Source organism: Protopterus annectens, chromosome 2.part0, assembly GCF_019279795.1.
Source record: "Protopterus annectens isolate FY-2018-M chromosome 2.part0, PAN1.0, whole genome shotgun sequence".
NCBI lineage: Eukaryota > Metazoa > Chordata > Ceratodontiformes > Protopteridae > Protopterus > Protopterus annectens.
In genome coordinates, this window is record NC_056728.1 from 1,524,075,624 (window position 1) to 1,524,095,318 (window position 19,695).

At 42.0% G+C, this 19,695-nt stretch overlaps 1 protein-coding gene across 1 annotated transcript in view; it reads right to left on the reverse strand.

Moving 5' to 3' along the window:
- Positions 1–625: 625 nt before the first annotated feature.
- Positions 626–19,695, reverse strand: part of LOC122792852 (kelch-like protein 10) — a 217,671-nt gene continuing 198,601 nt past the window's right edge. The window contains exon 5 of the mRNA XM_044060412.1: positions 626–955. Within this exon, the coding sequence (XP_043916347.1) occupies positions 626–955 (330 nt within the window). The remainder of the gene's footprint in view (positions 956–19,695) is intronic.

Sequence of the window (19,695 nt, forward strand, 5' to 3'; positions counted from 1 at the left end):
GAATGAGTTAAGAAGATATAGATCTATACATGCCTGTACTTTTAGGAACTTTTCAGTGTTGATGACAACATCTGAACTACTACACTCCTATTAGTATTTTTCAACACAATCGACCTTGAAATGCAAAGCTGATATAGCCAGCAGTGATAGCGCAGATATAGTCATAATAACTTATGAGCTATTACACTGACCTTGTTGCCAGAGACTGAAACTGAGATAGTGTGCATATGTAACTCGCTTCTTAAAGTACCGTACATCACCCTGCACAACACAGAGAGTTTGAGATATAATTTTATTGCAACGTATATTCTTATGTATTTCATCATGAAATATGAAGAACCAAATGCAGTACTTCAAACTAATAGCAACAGGTACCCCATAAATAAGTCAATTAAATTCTTTAAAGCAGCAACACGTTGCTGTGTTATTAGGCCAATGCATTTTATTCTACTATACTGAAAAGCCTATAAATTTTCATGAGAAACAACACTTGAGTATTTAAATGAGAAACGTCACATCTCTTTGCTATAAGTACTTTATTCTTTTATTGTACGCTCTAAAACTGAACAGTAAAATTGAATGTTCAAACATAATAAGCCAGTGAAAGCTGAAACCTCATTTCCATTCAATGTTCAAAGACAACATAGTTGTCCCTTGGCATTGCATATTCTTTAACATTTTGCAAGCCAGCAATGACACAACAGCTCAAAGCACTGCGGGAAAGGCCCATGTCACTGAGCTCAAACCATTCATTTATCTTCTTGTCATAGCATTCAACATTGAAAGTAGTTGAAGAACCATTATATCCTCCTGCAACGAGGAGAACATCATCTACTACCTCAATTCCAAAGTTGCTACGAGGGATTAACATGTTGGGGATGGCATGCCAGGTGTCTGTAAGTGGATCATAGGCCTCTGCAGTACAAAGTCGATTCATTCCATCAAAACCGCCAACCTGTAATGCATAAAGAGGAATACAATTAATTCATCAGTTGATATCCATATTTGCAGCTTTTAGACTTCAGTCTGATGTTTACCAAACTACTTTCTGCTGTATTTCACTTTCACATATTTACCTAAGTTCTACACTGTGAAAAAAAAAAAAACACTGGATGTTTGGAAGGTAATGACTTTTTAATAACAGCATTGTTGTGGCATGAAAAATACATGAATTAATCTTAGTTAATGTTCTCTAAATATAACATGTTCTTTGTATCTGGGCTATATACCAAGTTACAATTATTTTTGCATGCTATGCATAAGCATGGTCTATGCCTAAATAGGATTAGAACAGATCATTTCATTACCTAGAAAATTCAGATGAATAAAGTAAGTAAATTAATTAATAAATGAATGAATACAAATAGTCCTGACATTTCTTTTGAATATATATGTGGAAGATACAAAGGAACATCCATTTTTTTAACATAAAACTGTAGAATAATAAATGCAAATATTATTATAAGTTCATAGAGAAAGGCATCAATAATTCTCAGAACAAAGTAAAACTAGAAGTATGTGGAAAGCTCTGGCATCATTAAAAATCAATTAGACCAAACAGAATTCATGTTTATTAGGACTGTGGTTGGTAAGATTTTTTTTTATAAAGTCAACAGACTTCCCTTGTTTTCATGGCACTTTGCAGAGAGGAAAAGATAAGTCAGTCTTCAGGATCTTCAAGATCTAAATAAAGTGGCTAAAACTGACCATTACTCATTGTTTATAGATGAACAAGTGGTACAAATTTTGGACAGTTGTATATTATTTTCAGTGTTATCTGCAAAGTAGGGTTTCTGGCAGATAACTGTATTTGAAGAAAGACATATGTTGTGTAAATGTAATATGCCTTTAGGTCAGTACACATCCCTTGCATTCCTGTTTAGTATTATAACAGGAGGCATTCTAAACAACTGGTGCAAAGATATGTGAAGGATTGGGAGGTGGAGTAAACAAAATGGTATACAGCTATGTTAAAGAGTCTCAGGTACCAGAAAAAAAGGCTCAGAAAATGTATTTGTAAAGCCTTTGTGTCTTTGAACAAGGCACCTCTGGGATTGCAATGTTACATAATCAACATCAGTATGATCTGGAAGATTATCCCATACCAGTTACTAGATTAAATGTAGGAGATACAGTGAATGGACTATATCAGAGAAACATGAAAAATATTTACAGGAAGAACTAGTTATTCTTGGGTAGTTTCAGGGCTGAGACAGAAGAAGGGAACAAATTGCAGAGGTGAACTGACACTGATTAAGAAATACAGTTTTTGAAAGGTGCACAATGGGAGTTTGGTCTGAACAAAGATCATTGTTAAACAGAGAAAAATGAGTATTAGTTTCATTCAAGGAAAAAAAAAGTTGTATCCAGTAATACATATTCAAAACTGACCAAACTACTAACCAAACAAGCGGGAAAACAAATGTAGCAGAGAATGTATGAGTCATATGTGGGAACAGCAAAGTGCAAAGAAGCAACAAGTGGTATAATGTATCAGCCAATAAGCAGTGCAAGGTTATAGCATGTGCAATACATGCCATAACAAAAATCCAAAGAAAATGATACTAGAATACTCAAAACCTGGCCATTCCTGGATCTAATTGGGTACTGATTTATTTCCAGATTATCTCATTTGCACAGATTATTATTCCATGTTCCATGAAATTAATCGACAGACGTAACATGTACAAGTGATTAGTGCCTTAACATCTATGCAGAAAGGAAGTTAATTATTTTCTTATATTTAACATTGTTTATAATGCACAAATCAGAAATTCAGAATTTTAAGTAAATGGAAATTCAGATACAAAGTACACACTTTCTATAATCCAATGGAAAATTAATGACATCTATACAGATCATGAAGAATCACATAAGATCAGAAACATAAACTTTGTGTATAATTATCTCTTAGTTATGAAATACATGGATATTACAATGCAGGGAAAAATACCTCTCACATCTCAATTAATAAATGGCTGAAAACTTAAAATTCAACCACATTCTTTAGTGCTTTAGCTCCATTCCTGATTCCTGAAAAAAAATCAGTCCCCAAACTTCATTAAACTCTGTGTAGGCTCTGTGTAGAGCCTACATGGATTGTATCCATGTACATGACTGCAATTGGTACTTGTCAGCCCGCAATGCATATTAATGAAACAGGGCATGCCTAACTGGGGTTTCGTGGCTTGTGTCACTATTGGCAGCTGTGAAACCTTGAATCCCAACATGGATACTGAGTTCTTATAAAAAAGAGAACAGAAAGTCCACCCCACTCCTAAATGAACAGTACACATCACCATACCTGTTAACTTCTTAGTGCAAGAAATCTGATCAAAGCCTGACATAAAAGGGAAACAAAGGTAAAAAAAAAATAGGGGCACTTTTTAAATATTGCTCTTATAAACTTTTAAAACATTGCAAATCACACTGGCTTTGCAGAAAGTAGCTCAGCTGCCACCCCCCCCCCCCCATACAACCTGTCAGAGCAAGACATCAGGACAAAGGCATCTATCATGATCTACGTCAAAACTTATGAAGTTGATAGAATATATAGATTGCACATTAGCACTCTGCAATGACATGCCATTGATTTGCCAGCGAAACATGTTATTAGGAAACTATCACAGTTATGATTCAAAAACTGGACATTTTGCACATATCAGGACAGTTGAGAGATATGCACCCAAATATCTGTAAGTCTAAGTCTCAGCAGTCTTGAGATCATCTCTGTGAAATGACAGATAGCCACACATTTAAAAATGAAAACAGCTGGACAACCTGAGAATATCTGGGCAGCAGAGAGGTATGCATTGGAATTATATGGTCCAAACACAGTACAGAACAGTGTACCTACAGTGCAGAGTACTGTGATATCCCATTCCTGACATTCTGTAATAAAGATAAGTTAATGATCTGTAACAGGACCTGGGACTGACATGTAAAACATTCACCCAGGTGATGTGTGTGTATTGAATAAAGGCACGCAGATGAATTGTAGGAATGAACACAGGGAAAAAGTACATATGAAACTGCCACATGTACAGCAGAGGAGGGCATGTCAATGGAAAATGATTGTAGCAGCAACACAAAACATATATCTATATGGTACAGTATGGACTAAACAGTGAAAATGTGTTGTCTGTGACTGTCACACAAGGTGACATAACAATGGGAAGGATGTGTGTGTGAGATAAGCATCCTTACATAAATAATCCAAAGGACATCTATTAGGGATATGACATACAACTGAGGTAGGGTGCATATTGGGAAGCTGAGCAAAATGATATACCTGAATATGACTGTACTCTCAGCAGAGGTCTCCAGCATGGTGGCCAGAGGGAAAGGATCATGTCAAACATTACAAGAACAAAACACAATCATGGGCAATATCTGAATAATACCACCGATATTCCCATGCCTCTGACTGAACATATGTGATGTGGAGTGATAACAGATGAGTCTGCAACACACACATGGACAACTAGTGTGAGACTTCCATGATTTATGAGGGCATCCATGCACACTGTCCTGATACTGTAATATCTGCAGGAGGTGTGAGGGGAGACTGCTATACGTGTATGTGACAGTATGGGCACTACAGGCTCATTGCCTTGTTTGCATGGCATATATCATTGGCACAATTCACACCATCACAAATGATATACGTGCCATTAATGTTGTCAAACAAAGATGTATGCAGTGTATGCATAGGGTGAGCAGGTAGCACACATGCATCTGGTGTAACAACATAATTGGTGTTTTGCACCATCAGACAGTCGTGTATATTCCACAGAAAGAATACCTAGGTATGGCCAATAAGCTGTGTGATTGCGTACTGTGATAAAGGAGGTACACTTCAGTTACGCATCACTGGTACATGTCTAAGGAGGTACATAAAGAAGGGTGCACTGTATTCAGTTATTGGTGTAATTAATGCTGGGAACCATGATGTTATTATGCCTTCTGATATGCATGTCTGTCACAAAGCTAGTACTTGTGCTACAGTAATTGGAGGAGTCAGCACTTTGACCACATGCTGGTCATACCTCACAACCCCTTCATGCAAGAAATTAGGATAAAGTCTAAAATAATGGGTGGACAAAGGCACAAAAATACTGACAGATCTCAAATATTGATTACACAAACTTATAAGGTTGCTATAGTAACATGGTTTGTGTTAGCATGCATTTTATGAAGGTTATGATGTCTGAAACTCAAATTTATGTCACTATATAGTCACTTCAGCCCTCAGTGATTTATTGCAAAATCACAAATTTTAACTGGGACAGATCAAAAATATGAGGCAAAATTAAGGTCATTCTACAACTGATGGATCTAGCACTTACCTGCTATCCCAGTAAATAGGTCACATACCTATTTGTGTGATTATAGGGTATGATGTCCACATTATACCTGGGTGTTGTGTCCGTTTCCTGATACAGCACATCCCTCCATGTGTCTCATCAATGCAAGTGTCATCCTGGCTATGGCAGCAGACTCTAGTATGTGTTGATACTGTGTGTATTATACTAATATCACATTTGCAGCCAATGATTGTCCACAAGTTGTAGTCATTCAGGCATCTGCTTGGACACAGCTTGTGTATGTCATCTGTGATGTCCATTACTTAACTAAGCGGCATACAAGGGCCTGGAGGACATCCCTGATGTACTGACCTGATCACTGAACCTGAGATATATGTCACATCACACATTTCAACATAGTGAGATGCCACATAAGTCATACACTGGCCTAGCCATTTACTGATATAGCTGCTTCACGACAAATGTGACAGTGTTGATTAAATACCACAGTGTGACTTTTTGTCATATGCCTTTACCTGTTCAAGCTGCACAAGATGGTAATGTTGTCATACATGCCTTTGATGACCTCTTTGAGGACATCTATCAGATGTAATGGACCTGATGTAGCAACAGCAACAATTCACACAGGTCTAGTGCATACACTTGGAGTAATACTAGCATACATGTAGAAGAGGTCCATGATGGCATATTGGTGTACCTCACAGTCAAGGATAGTCAGGATGTTTCTATATATGCATGCATCAGGTGTTATCCTCCATTGTAGGTGGATGTATGCCGATGTACACCCTTGTATGGAACATAGGCTGTGTGCAGAGTTTGTTGAACTGTGTATTCCACCATATCTGGGAAGTGTATGTGCTCAGTAATGCCACAGGTGATCTGTGATGTTGTCACAGCACATTGATTCCATCTGGTAGGCCTGGAGTAATCTAAGACAGTGCATACTGTCTATTGTGATCTGCCCTAAGGTTTTGACATAATCACACATGCAGGTACCATGGACAAAAACCCCAAGCTGGGGATTAACTCATTACATCTGAGTGACACCTCCAGGTGCATCTGCAGTTAACTCCTACTGATGCCTGTAGGCATCATTTTTTTTGTTCATATTTGCATCAATAATTCTAAAACCATGCTATGTACAAGGCATTAAAAAGTTTAATCGTAAAGCTTACACAATGGCAAATTCAATCGCATTAATATTTGACTTCTGTCTAGTGCAGGTAAAGTGATATAAACTGTTGTTTTTATGATTAGTTTATATAGATATAATTTTCACATTTTTCTAAATATCTCAACAACTAAGTAACACAGACATAACTTCATAGCCTCATATGAAAGTTCTCTGCTAAATGAAGAAAATGCTGCTGGTAGTATATGTGTAACTTGAGTGGTTGTTAAGATATTGTAAGTTGCTGGCAAAATATTACAAACATAATAGTTACTCCCCAGGATTTTCAAAGCCCTTTATAGCGTGCAGGATTAGTCTAAGAGCTATTTTCGGCAATATGGCCAAAGTGCGATCCAGGAATGAGCTCCCGGGACATGCATGTGAGCTCTTAGGCTAATCCTGCATGGACCATGCTCCTGTATGCAAATTACCCTGATTTGCAGGTGAAAACCATGCAAATGAGAGCAATCTGCAATCCAGGAAGCTGGCAGCTGTCAGTGCAGGACAAGTGCAGTCTGCAGAAATGTACTCAGTTAGCTCCAAATAAAAGCTGCATATTATTGAGGAAGCATGCCAATGGCCAAGTAGAAGGCCACTGGCATTGCAAACTGTTTTAAAAAAAACAAAAAAAAACAACAAATTAATTTTTTTTTTTGTCGATCTCGGCTGTTTAAGCATAGGGCAATGGCACGCAAATGGGATCTCGGGGGGGGGGGTAATAAAATGAGCCTAAAATAAGCATTTTAACTAAAATCAGTATTCTGCCATGCAAGTCAATGGCAGGCATAAGACAACCTGGCCAGTGAGTAATGGTTACTAAGGGGGGAGGCTCAGTGTGGGGTATGTAACTATGCATTAGCAGGCAATCCTATGCAAATGAGGAAAATGTTAGTGAATCCCAGTTTTCCCCAGGGTGTGAGGCAGGTCCCAAGAGTGTAAGAGTATAAATAACTGGGTGCAAGACTAGGATATAGGTGACATCATGGGTGGGTGTCAGGCATACTGTAAGTGGATTGGAGCGCTGTGGCATGGGATTGCTCCTAGCTTGCACAGCTAAGCTAGGGGTGTGTCTAAACCTGCCTAGCACTCTTTACAAAGTGTAAGTGGGTGTGCATGCCATGCACCAGGCTTTACAGAAAGAAAAGGGAAGTTAAACCAGGAAATAGCAGCTCTGTGTACATTTCAGCACTCTGTTGCACGGCGCACCCCCGGGCTTAAACAGGGAGGCAATGGGAAGGGAAAACAGCAGTAAGATGGTAATCAAGGAGAACTAGCTTAGCTGGCAGGTGAGATGTATCAGAATCAGCCAATTACACAGACAGCAGACCAGCACAGCCCAGAACACTACTATAAACTTAGAAAACACCTTCCCCTCTGGTTTTTCCACACTATAGACCACTGGTGTATACATGCGGGGAAATTTTAACAAACAAACCTACAAAATGAGAAGGGCTGCAGCAGGCAACATAGAACATCATGTGCAAGAGGCTGAGGGGAGTGAGGATGTGAATGCTGCTGAACAACTCACAGTGAGAAGATGGAGAAGAATGTACAGACCTAGGGTAACCTTCCAGGGACTACATGAGCTGGAGATAGTGGAGCGCTATAGGGTGGACAGAGACCTCCTACAGCAAATTGTTGAGCTGTGCCGGCCACACCTGACACACCAAACTGGCCGTGGAGAACCCATCCCAGTGGATACCAAGGTATGTGTAGGCCTAGGTATACTAGTCACAGGTACCTCACAAAGCACAACTGGGGATATCATGGGGATTTCACAGGCATCAGCATCCAGAGTATTCCACCACTTCCTGGATGCCATGGCAGCACATGCCAGTGAGTACGTATATTTCCTCAACACACGTGAGGTGTTGACCAGCAATATGCGCCTCTTCCACCAAATAGCAGAATACCTTGGGGTAGTGGGTGCTATAGACTGCATGCACATACACATCAAAGCACCATCCAGTGAGCAGGGAAGGGCCTACATCAACCACAGGGGCATCCCCTCCATCAACTGCCAGGTCTTATGTGATGCCCAGAGCATTATAATGGATGTGTGTGCTGGCTGCCCTGGAAGCTATGACAATTCACACATATGGCATCTGACGCAGCTGTACCACAGATCTGCCATTGTGGACATCCGCTATGGTCACATAGTGGGGGATGCTGGGTACCCACTGGAGCTGTGGCTGATAACCATCAGAAATGCACACACACCTGAACAACAATGCCATAATGAGGCACACGCACATGCTAGACATATAATAGAGCGTGTGATTGGGATGCTCAGGCCACGGTTCCAGTGTCTGGACACATTTGGATGAGTCTTGCAATATTCACCAGCTACATGTACCCAAATTGTTATGGTATGTGCTATGCTACACAATACGATCCTGCGGAAATTGCTGGAACAGGAACAGCATGGGGCAGGGCCACACAGTCCCCCACCAATGCCAAGGCCTGTACAGGCACAGAGTGACTCAGAGAGGGAACAACCTGAGCCTGCCTTGGTAGGCAGAAGGAGGTGTGCCCAGTATGCCCTGGCCTTGGCAAAGAGGCAACGCATAGCATATGCACTGACACAGTAGGGACCCAGGCAATGACACCTCTCTCTGACTTGCACAGACAGTAAAAGGTATGCCAAACATGACACTACCTGTGCTCAACCATGTATAGGGAGTGTACTATGTGCATCCAACATAGGCAGCCCTCCAGCACCATCCTCATGTCTGGCACACCCTCAAGGTAAGTCAATCAACCTACCAATTGCCAAATGGAGTAGAATGTGTTGTTACCTGTAGCTATGGTATGGATGTGAGCATGCAAGGGAATTAGGTGGCTGAATGATATGGCAGCAGACAGTAGACACCCATCGTGGCACCATGACATCTGTAACACATACTGGAGTCACCATAGTAGCCAGTACTACACAGGGTGACAAAATCCACTGCAGGAAATGGGCTGAGTGACGTGTGCCCATAAGACCCACACATGCCAGTCAGGAAGGTTCACATACACAACAACAGTCTCAGCCAGCAGGACAGGTGTAGACAAACACAAACAACTGCTGTACTATGGCCTCTGAATGAGTCCTGTGGGTAACCCCTCCCCCAGGCCTACACAGGCAGACTACAGAAGGCCAGGCAGTGGGATGTAAGTTGTGCAGGCTAGTAAGTCAGAAACTAATATGTAGGTAATTAAAGATCTGTAGTACACTGGCATGCCTCTAGCCAGCAAGACAGGTAAGCTTACAGTCTGAAATGGAGTACCTGACATACAAGTACAGTCCTAGCAAATGTGTACAAGTGTCAGGTTTGCCCCCCCATCCTACGTACACTTATAGTAACAGTCAGGTGTGCACCCCCCACTCCTGTGTAGAAATGTAGAAACAGTCAGGTGTCCCCTCCCCCTGCTATGCAAAAATGTAGAAAAAGTCAATGGCAAATAACTGATGGATACCCTGCAGTCACAGCATGGTACCTGTCGGTGTACAACACAAAAGTCAGCACCACAGTACAAACTAGCTGGACTTGATCCACACATGCAATACAGATGGCCATACTGGGCATGCTCACACACTTAAACACATGAAGGCCATGTCTGCAAACACCAGTGGACTAGACATATCTGGCAGTCGCAATTCTTAGTGCAGACACATCAGCGTGAACCACTCCTGTCTTTCACACACAGTGGATATGAATATAGACACATATGTAAAGACAACACACTATAATAAGCCAAAGGTAGATGGACATAAATGTGTGGAAGAGGGTGACTGTGACCAGGAACCATCCGGCCCTGTCCCACCCAGCACACAGCCAAAGGGCCCCAAACACATGAGGTGCAGATGTCACTCACTGCAGATACTACCCACCAGTATCTGTGAGCATGACAGACTATGTGGTGCACGTACCAGCTGTGGAACATGACTGTACAAGGAAGTAGTCATCTAGTAGCTGTAAACATGTACCTGTGACATATAACCCCATGTGTGCCCGCATGTGGCATGTCAACCCCTACAGGAATGTGTTAAGGCCCATGCACACACCACCCTCCTCATAGCAGTATTATGGCAAGCTTACTGAGTTCATCCAATGTGAAATACACCTTTGGGAGAGCAGTAGCTCAGTAATCTCCATGGGGCGTCCCATAACTGTGTACTGCTGTAATGATAAACTAGTTAGGTAGTAGTTCTAATCCCAGACTTGGCAATTGTGTGAGTGTGTATTTGTGTGTGTGTGTCTGCCTGTTTCTGACTGTGTAGAGAGAAATGCTTTTTAGGCTACTCACACTCCTTACAATTCATATACTCAACTGTGGCAAGGCTGCTGATGTCAGCCACCTAGGAATACACCTCTGGGAAAATCATAGCCCAGTAATCGCCATAGCACATCCTGTAACTGCGTACTACTGTAGTGTGATAAAGTAGTTAGGTAGGTGTTCTAACCCCAGACCTGGCAAAAGTGTGTGCTTGTGTGTGAATCCATGTGTGTGTCTGACTGAGTAAAGAGCAATGCTTTTTCCTATAACTGCATATTGGTGTAGTGTTATAAAATAATTAGGTAGGTGTTCTAATCCCAGACCTGAAAACTGTGTGTGTCTGACAAAATAGAACGCAATGCTTTTTAGGCTACTCACATCCGTACTTTTCATATACTCAACTTTGGCAAGGCTGCTAATGTCACTCACCTAGAAATACACCTATGGGAAGATTATAGCCCAGTGATCTCCATAGTGCATCTTGTAACTGCATAGTGGCGTTGTGTGATAAAATAGTTAGGCAGGTGCACTAACCCCAGACTAGGCAATTGTGTTTGTGTGTCAGTCAGACACTGAGTAAAGAGCAATTCCTTTTTAGGCTACTCACACTCTGTACAAATCATATACTCAACTTTGGTAAGGCTGCTGATGTCAGTCCCCCAGAAATACACGTCTGTGAAAGTCATAACCTCGTTATCTCTGTAGCGTGTCCTATAACTGCATATTAGTGTAGCGTGATAAAATAATTAGGTAGGTGTTCTAATCCCAGACCTGAAAACTGTGTGTGTCTGACTAAATAGAACGCAATGCTTTTTAGGCTACTCACACTCCATACAATTCATATATTCAACTTTGGCAAGGCTGCTGATGTCACCCACCTAGAAATACACCTCTGGGATGGCTGTTGTTCAGTAATCTCTGTCGCATGTCCTGTAACTGCTGTAGTGTGAATTAGAACTGTTGTAGGGTTCCATCTCCACCCATGGCAGTTCTGGAGGTTTTGTGTGTGCTCCAATGTCTGTGTATGGAGCAATGCATTATGGGCTACACATGCAGTACATTTCAAATGCCATACTTTGGCAATCCAGCTGATGTCATTCATTGTGAAATATAACATTGTGGAAAAAGCTTGTTAGTAATCCCTGTGGTGTGACCTATAGCTCCATGCTGTAGTATAATATAGACCTTGGTCGGGGGTTCAATACCCACACATGTCAGTTGTGGAAATTTTGTGTGTGTATCACTGTCTGTGTAGGGAGCAATGCATTTTAGGCTAGTCACTCGCAGTACAGTTGAAATGCCCTTCTTTGATAATCCTGCTGATGTCATTCATTGTGAAATACACCTTTGGGGAAGAACATCTCGAGTAATTCCTGTGGTGCATCCTATAACAGCTGTATGCTGTAGACCTCTGTTAGGGGTTCTATATCCACACATGTCAGTTGTGGATGTTTTGTGTGTATCCCACTCTCTGTGTAGGGAGCAATGCATTTTAGGCCAGTGACTCGCAGTACAACTGAAATGCCCTTCTTTGATGATCCTGCTGATGTCATTCATTGCGAAATACACCTTTGGGGAAAAAGTACTTCAGTAATGTCCATGGCACGTGCTATAACTGCATAGTATGACAAACTAGTCAGGTAGGGGTTCAACTCGCAGATATGACAGGTGTGTTTTTGTAACTCATATCCTGTGTAGAAGTCGTTGTGAGTGTCAAACACCTGTGGGCAATGTGGAAGGCGATTTGTTTGTTTCTTTTATGGTGGCCCTACTATATATCACAATGTCAACCATACAGGGATAACAGATGTACATTAGCTGAGAGTCTGAGGTGCAAAGCCATAACCATACATGTGACATCAAGGCCAGCCAATTACAATTAGCAACCCCACTACTACCCAGAGCACGCACTCAACCCATGTGTCATATGCACACATATGCCATGGCAACAGCCAATATGTGGGTAGTACACTGCATATTGGCCACTGATAGTAAATATGCAGTGACAGCAGTGGGCTACAGAGGGCATGTCACCCTGCCCATCTGTCCAATATGTATGTACATGCAGACAGTGCACCTCCACCATGTTCCCCAATGGACACCTGCACCACCTATGGTGCCTTCACATGTGACTCACAATGGACAAACCATGCCTGACAACATGCCCTGTATGGACAGATGACACTGACATCAGGGAATGCAGTTAGCATGCTATCAGTGTAGGTGCAGGGTAAACCTGCTGCCTATTACCAGTTCCTGCCACAGGTGGGCAAAACTGGCACATCTGATAATAATCTGTTTTCACAACATGGGCCAGACACACCAGGTACAGTAGCACATGTCACTGTACATGCATGTGGGAGGTGTGCACATCCCAGACACCATCCATATCATGGATTAAGGAACACATACATGGCAAGTGATGCACAGCATTGGTCACACACAATAGTCACCCAGGTGACTGGATGGGGGATGCAATACCCACTTGTGTGGGCAAATGCAGAAACTACAGGCCTGAGCCACAATGCAGACCATTGTCATGCAGTCTGATGCCAAGATATACCCATCTTCTACCCTTGTACTGCCTGCTGGCACAGTTGACCACAACACACCCATGCAGACATGCACTCATGCATGTCAGAACTGGCACCCTGTGTGTTTGTGTGTGTGTTGTATGGTGCTTATGTCCTCATCTCCACTCACTACAACCCCCCAGGGTATACTGAAGCATGCTGTCTGATGTCTGACACCTCATCATACTCTTTGCCAATACAACCTTCATATGACCCATGTGGTGCATGTGATACCTGCACATTGATGTGTTTTGGCAATCCCACTAGTGATGAGTTGCACTCCTGGCCCTGCCAAGTGTGTCAATGTGTGTGCGTCCCTGTGTGAGTGTGCCTGTGTTGATGCTGGCACCTGTTCATGCAGACAGGCATGTGTACATCACCTACCATATATCTACTGTATCCCTGTTGCAGATATCACTCACCATCACATATATGTTCTGAGTGCTCCACAACAGGTGGCACATCCAATAACTGCATCAAACTCTGATAGCACTACATAGTTGTCAGGGTTTGATACCCTGTGCTGGTACGTGTGTGACACAAAAATGCTTCAGTTTTACTCTCCAACCACTCCTTGACATGTATTTGCCTCTGGCTGCCTCCCCCACCCCCTCTCTGGTGGATGTGGAGCCCCACACCTGCTTTTCTTAGGCAGCAGCATGTGTAATTTAAGTGATGCTCATGATCAGCTGATGGCCTCTGTATGATTTGCAGCCCTCCCCTAGCTGATTGAATGTGGAACAGCTGTGGTATCATTCCCATAGCCAAATGCATGGAAACACACTCCAATACCTAGGAACATCATGTTGGTGTTGGCCCTTTTCAGTCACTGTGAGCAGGAAATTGATCTGCTGTTTGGCAAACAGCATCTCAGATGGAACGGGGATTTACCTCTAACAACATACACTGTGGAAAGGTGGCATCAAACAGGAGGGGGATGTGCCTGACCTGACTACAGACTATAAGTGCTGCTATACTGCATTTGGAGTAATGTTGGTTTAACCGTGTTTGTCTGGATATGCCTGTCATACATGTTGCAATACCTGCCATGTCAGTTCCATGTATATGAGGAATCCCCATCTGCAGGGGCATCTGCAGACTGGGCAGTGTTGTGCCTTTGGTTTCAAGTGTTAGCCACGGTGCATCTATCTGTGGAATGCAGAAGGCAGTGTGAGGATTGCAGTCTTTAGATGGTGAAGGCTGTGACAGTTACTGACTTCATATCCCTCATAGGACATATGTTGCAACAAATCCTGTTATAATGGTAAATGCATGAGGTTATCACAGAAATGTGTCTATACTAGCCCTGTGTATGTGCAGTCAGCCACAACTCTGTTAACCTTTGTACATATGTCATTCATGGAGTGGTGCATATCTGCTGTACACCATAAATAGTGTCATCATATCTGATAACAAGCCAGTGATATATCAGATTGCTACACATGTCATGTACAGTAGGGGTTATATATCATGACATAACCTGGACATTCTGTGGATTTTTGTACAGTACTGAGGTCTGTGTAGTGATGGTGAATTTTGGCAGTGTGTGTATTGTTAATATGTACATTAGCCTGTGTACAGACTGTGGTAGATGTCATTGTTCTAGCTCCCCTTCTATCTGATGTTACATGCCGCCCCACTGTATGGTACCATTTTGCTGTACATGTTTGTAGGGCCATATACACACATGTCCCATGCCACAGACAGCCATCAGACCAAACTGTGTGGCAGCCCAGAATATGTAGGATCATTCTGTGAGTGGCACATATGAGGATGGTGTAGAACAGATAGTCCATATACTGTAATAATATGCTAGCTTACCATATGTGGCTGTGGCTGTGTTCACATTGGTTGTGGTTATGCACTTGCACACAGGTGTATCTTACCCTGTGCTGTGACATAGCTGTTGAGCCTGCTACATATGCAGGTACATGTGCATTCCCCAATACAAAATGTAGGCCAGTATTCAACCAGTCTGCCTGTAGCCTGCACAGTGCATTGTTACATGCCTAGCAGCCTTGTGTACTTACCCAGTGAGATGTCATGTGCTGATACTTGCCAGATGTACTGCTGCCGGGCCTCCCTTAAAAGTCATGTATGTCAGACAGAGCAGTGGGATGCTGCACAGATGTATGTCAATATCTAGTGGGTAGTATGTGTCCATGGCACCCCTGTACCAGCAGTCATTATGTGTCGGGCCAGACAGGAGTGTGTGAATCCAAAACCTATGGTGACAAATGTATACCAGTCATTATTTGTTATACCCATCTACATGGCTGTCTACATCCATATTGTCATGCCTGGTACACATGTTGTGCACTAAGGGGTTATGTGGAAACCTCTGGACTGTACAGAGTGTGTCCGAAGTTCCACATATATTGGCAAATAACTCTGCTGCACTCCACAGGGGCATTACATGCTAGTGGCGGTATTTTACAATGATTTCTTTAGGATGTCTGTCAGTAGCCAATAGCACAAATGTTATAAACAGATGTCACCTTCCACACACACCATGTCTGTGAAGACAGTCCCAATGACAGTAGCAATAGTCAAGTAATATACCTGCTATACATACCAGACATCCCCTTGCACTATGACTTTGGGACTATATGGGCTGGGATAGGGCTACACTTCAAGTCCAAGACATATGGCGGAAATATATTTACATATACTTATTGAGATAGCCATATATATATATATATATATATATATATATATATATATATATATATATAATTACACATGTATACTACTTCCAATTACCACTGTCATGTTAACCACCCACTATAAATCCCTACAGCATGTGGGTGTGGTCCCTTTACATTTCCTGTGTGATGGGCATCCATCCTATGTTTGGGCATCAATGTTATAGACAGCAGGTAATAATACCTTTTACAGGAGAACCTACACACTCAGAGCAGCCACATATCCATAAAATGATCAGGAACTACAGACAGACTGTGACTAAAGTTGTGTTATGCTTTGCATAGTACTGGTGTTACAGGGTGTATGTGTGTGTGTGTGTGTGTGTGTGTGTGTCTGTGTGTGTGTGTGTGTGTGTGTGTGTGTGTGTGTGTGTGTGTGTGTGTGTGTGTGTGTGTGTGTGTGTGTGTGTGTGTGTGCGTGTGTATATACCAGCGTACCTTGGAATGCAGCCTGTCTGCATAGCTCACTACTGTGGGCCTATCCACTTGCTGGATAGAGGTATGCCTATCATGTGTTGTCCGTCCACCACACAGGTCCTGTGTCAGATATTACACTGGCAGTGTGTGTGTTGCGTGCTATCAGTACATGGCTACATCCATTTCTGTGTCTAACCTCAATTCCCTGAGTAAGGGTATGTTGCAGACTATCCTGTAACACCAGCACCTTGCTTAGTGTATGGCAAAAGTGTTCCACATATGTGCCTGTGTTCCAGCCTCTGTCCTACATCTACATACCAAGCTTTGCACATATGTCATGCTGTTGGGGGTTGTTCTGTAGTGGGCTGTGAGTATATCACACTGCCATTGCTGCCACTACTCCACTGCTGTTGTATCCCCCACACATACAGTGGGGCTGGAACCATATATGTGTGGGTGTCACCTACACAATACATGCATGCTCTTATGCACTCAAGAGGCCAGTGTATGAAACAGTGGTATATGGGCCTGTATTACTGAGTGTAGGTGGGGAGCACCATAAATGACCTAAGCTGTTACAAAATGTAGGGGTGTTAGGGGTGAGCTGTCACAAGGTATCTGGATGTACAGTACCATATACTTCACCTATACTGACATTACTTACATGAATTGGGGTACTGCAAGCCTACTGCCTCCTGCCATGCAGACTGTTCTGTTCATTGGTATGCTCATGATGATGTTAGTTATGCCTTGTTATGTACCAGTTACAACCCATTTGATCACAAAATGTCTTTGTCTCCTACTGAGTTTGTACAGTGTAGATAGAGGCTGCTGAACTACACACCTGCAGTACATACTGTTGATTGTTTGGTATCCTGTGGCCCAGTCTGTCTTCACTATTGTACAATTTGTAGGGCTTGGCCTGGACAGCAAAGCTGTGAACCTGTCCAGACTACTGTATTACTGTTACTGTTCCACAGTTGCAGTACTCTGTTTATATGGTTGTGCGTATCTGAACAGCTATATGACATGGCGTATAGAACTGTTATAGTACACAATTAAAGGATTCCCATTTCTGCAAACCTATGTGTGGTGTCTTTCCTATGACTTTTCTATGTGTTTATGGTGCAGGCAACGACTGACATTTGTATGGGTGGCCCACACAATGTCCAGTTGTTCAGGTGTTAACTGTAGGCATAGTGGCTGTTCCATATTTTGTGCACCTTCCACACCAGACATATAGTGTGTGTGTCCTCTCAACCCCATTAACGGTGCATATGGACATATGTGTATTTGTTAAACTGCCATTGCTATCTACAGATGTTTGGTCATATATACCTATATAGATATATGTATCTGCTAACATGTATATAACTATGTCCGTATATACCTACATAGATTTATATCTTGGTACACATATGTAATGTGCTGTGTAATTGTAGACATATAGGTGCAGACACATATATGTGTTGATGTAGGAATATACATGTATATATGTGCATATACATTTATATATATGTATATAGTTTTAGAAATCAATATACATACATATATATATATATATATATATATATATATATATATATATATATATATATATATATATATATCTAGATGTGTTGTATCTGTTTAGATATTAATGCGTTTACACACACATACAATTATGTGTTGTTATACATTCTCTGTACTGTTGTATGACTGGACTGGATGATATGTTTCTGAAAACATCAAATCTCTTTCTATCTGTCATGACTTAGTGGTAAATCACTTTGTCTCAGGTGTTTAGGGTCCTTGGTTTGAGCCTTGCAAGAGCTGTTTATTTTTTTGCTGGACAGAATACGGGCCATTGGATCCATAGTGATTTAGGCACTTTAAAGCAGTTGGAAGCAGGTTTGCATGGGTTTGCGTGGAACAAAGCAATGGCTACACAGGTTAAGCAATTCAGCAGCTGAGTATAAGAAACTTTAACCAGACTTTAACAGTGTTTACCTCTGCACAAACATATGCAAACCCATTTACAACTGCTTTAAAGTGCCTTAATCACTCTGTATCCATCGGCCCAGCAACAAAATAAACAACCTTTGCTAGGCTGGAACCCAGGGCCATGCACACCATAGCCAAAGTGCTTTACCTGTAAGCCATCTCAGATATACATAACCTTCCTGTATTCACAAACATATCATCCAGCCCAGTCATTCAACAGTACAGAGAATGTATTCCAACATGTAGATATATGTGTGTGTGAAAATATATTAATGTCTTAACAGATACAAAATATTGATATATGTATGTATATATATATATATATATATATATATATATATATATTTATACACACATATATGTAAGCAGATATTTATATCTAACATACATCTGTAGCTAAGGTGGGAACATAGCAGGAACATATATGTCCACATGCACCATTAATGGGGTTGACAGGCACAAACATATGTCATGCACAAATTGGTACCCCCCCCCACAGCCAAACATGTCTGTCCTGCAATACACTACCAACTGTTGCAGATCCCATAACCAGGACCTTACACGACAAGGGTACAGGATGTTAACAGTACTCCACCCCTCCTGTATGATATCAGGCTGGTATCAGTAACATATCATGCAGTACAGTCAGGCTCATAATGACTCCCATTTTTCAGTCATCTGTTACCTTTGTTAGCCAGACTCCTGTACTGTTGGCTTGTACTTCAGAGATGTAGATGCCAAACAACAGTGGTCCCAGGACTGAACCTTGAGGTACTCCACTTCTCCAGGGATGGATTTGGAGTCAGTTACACCTACCGTTTGGGTTCTGTCAGTAAGCCATGTGGCAAAACTTCGAGTGGCATAGGGATGCATAGCTGGATTAGTATGTTAATCTATGTTTCCAGACTGGGGGATGGTGTTAAAGGGCTTGGCGAGGTCCACATAAGATTTGTGGATGGCCTTACCCCTTCAACAGCTATGCAGACTGAGTCAAAGCAGTCAATCAGTTTTAGGAGACAAGACTGGCCCTCCATGAGCCCAATCTGTGTGTGGTCCAGTGTTTGAGGGTTGCCAATGTCTGCATTCAGAGCTTCCCTGATAATGCATTTCACGGCCATACAGATCAGGCTCATCAGACTGATGTGACGGTAGTTCCAAGGATCCAAGGTGGATCCCCCTTTGTGAAGTAGGATAACTGCATTTGTGTGTCACGCAGTGGGCACCAGGCCTGATGCGAGGCTATGATTACACATGAC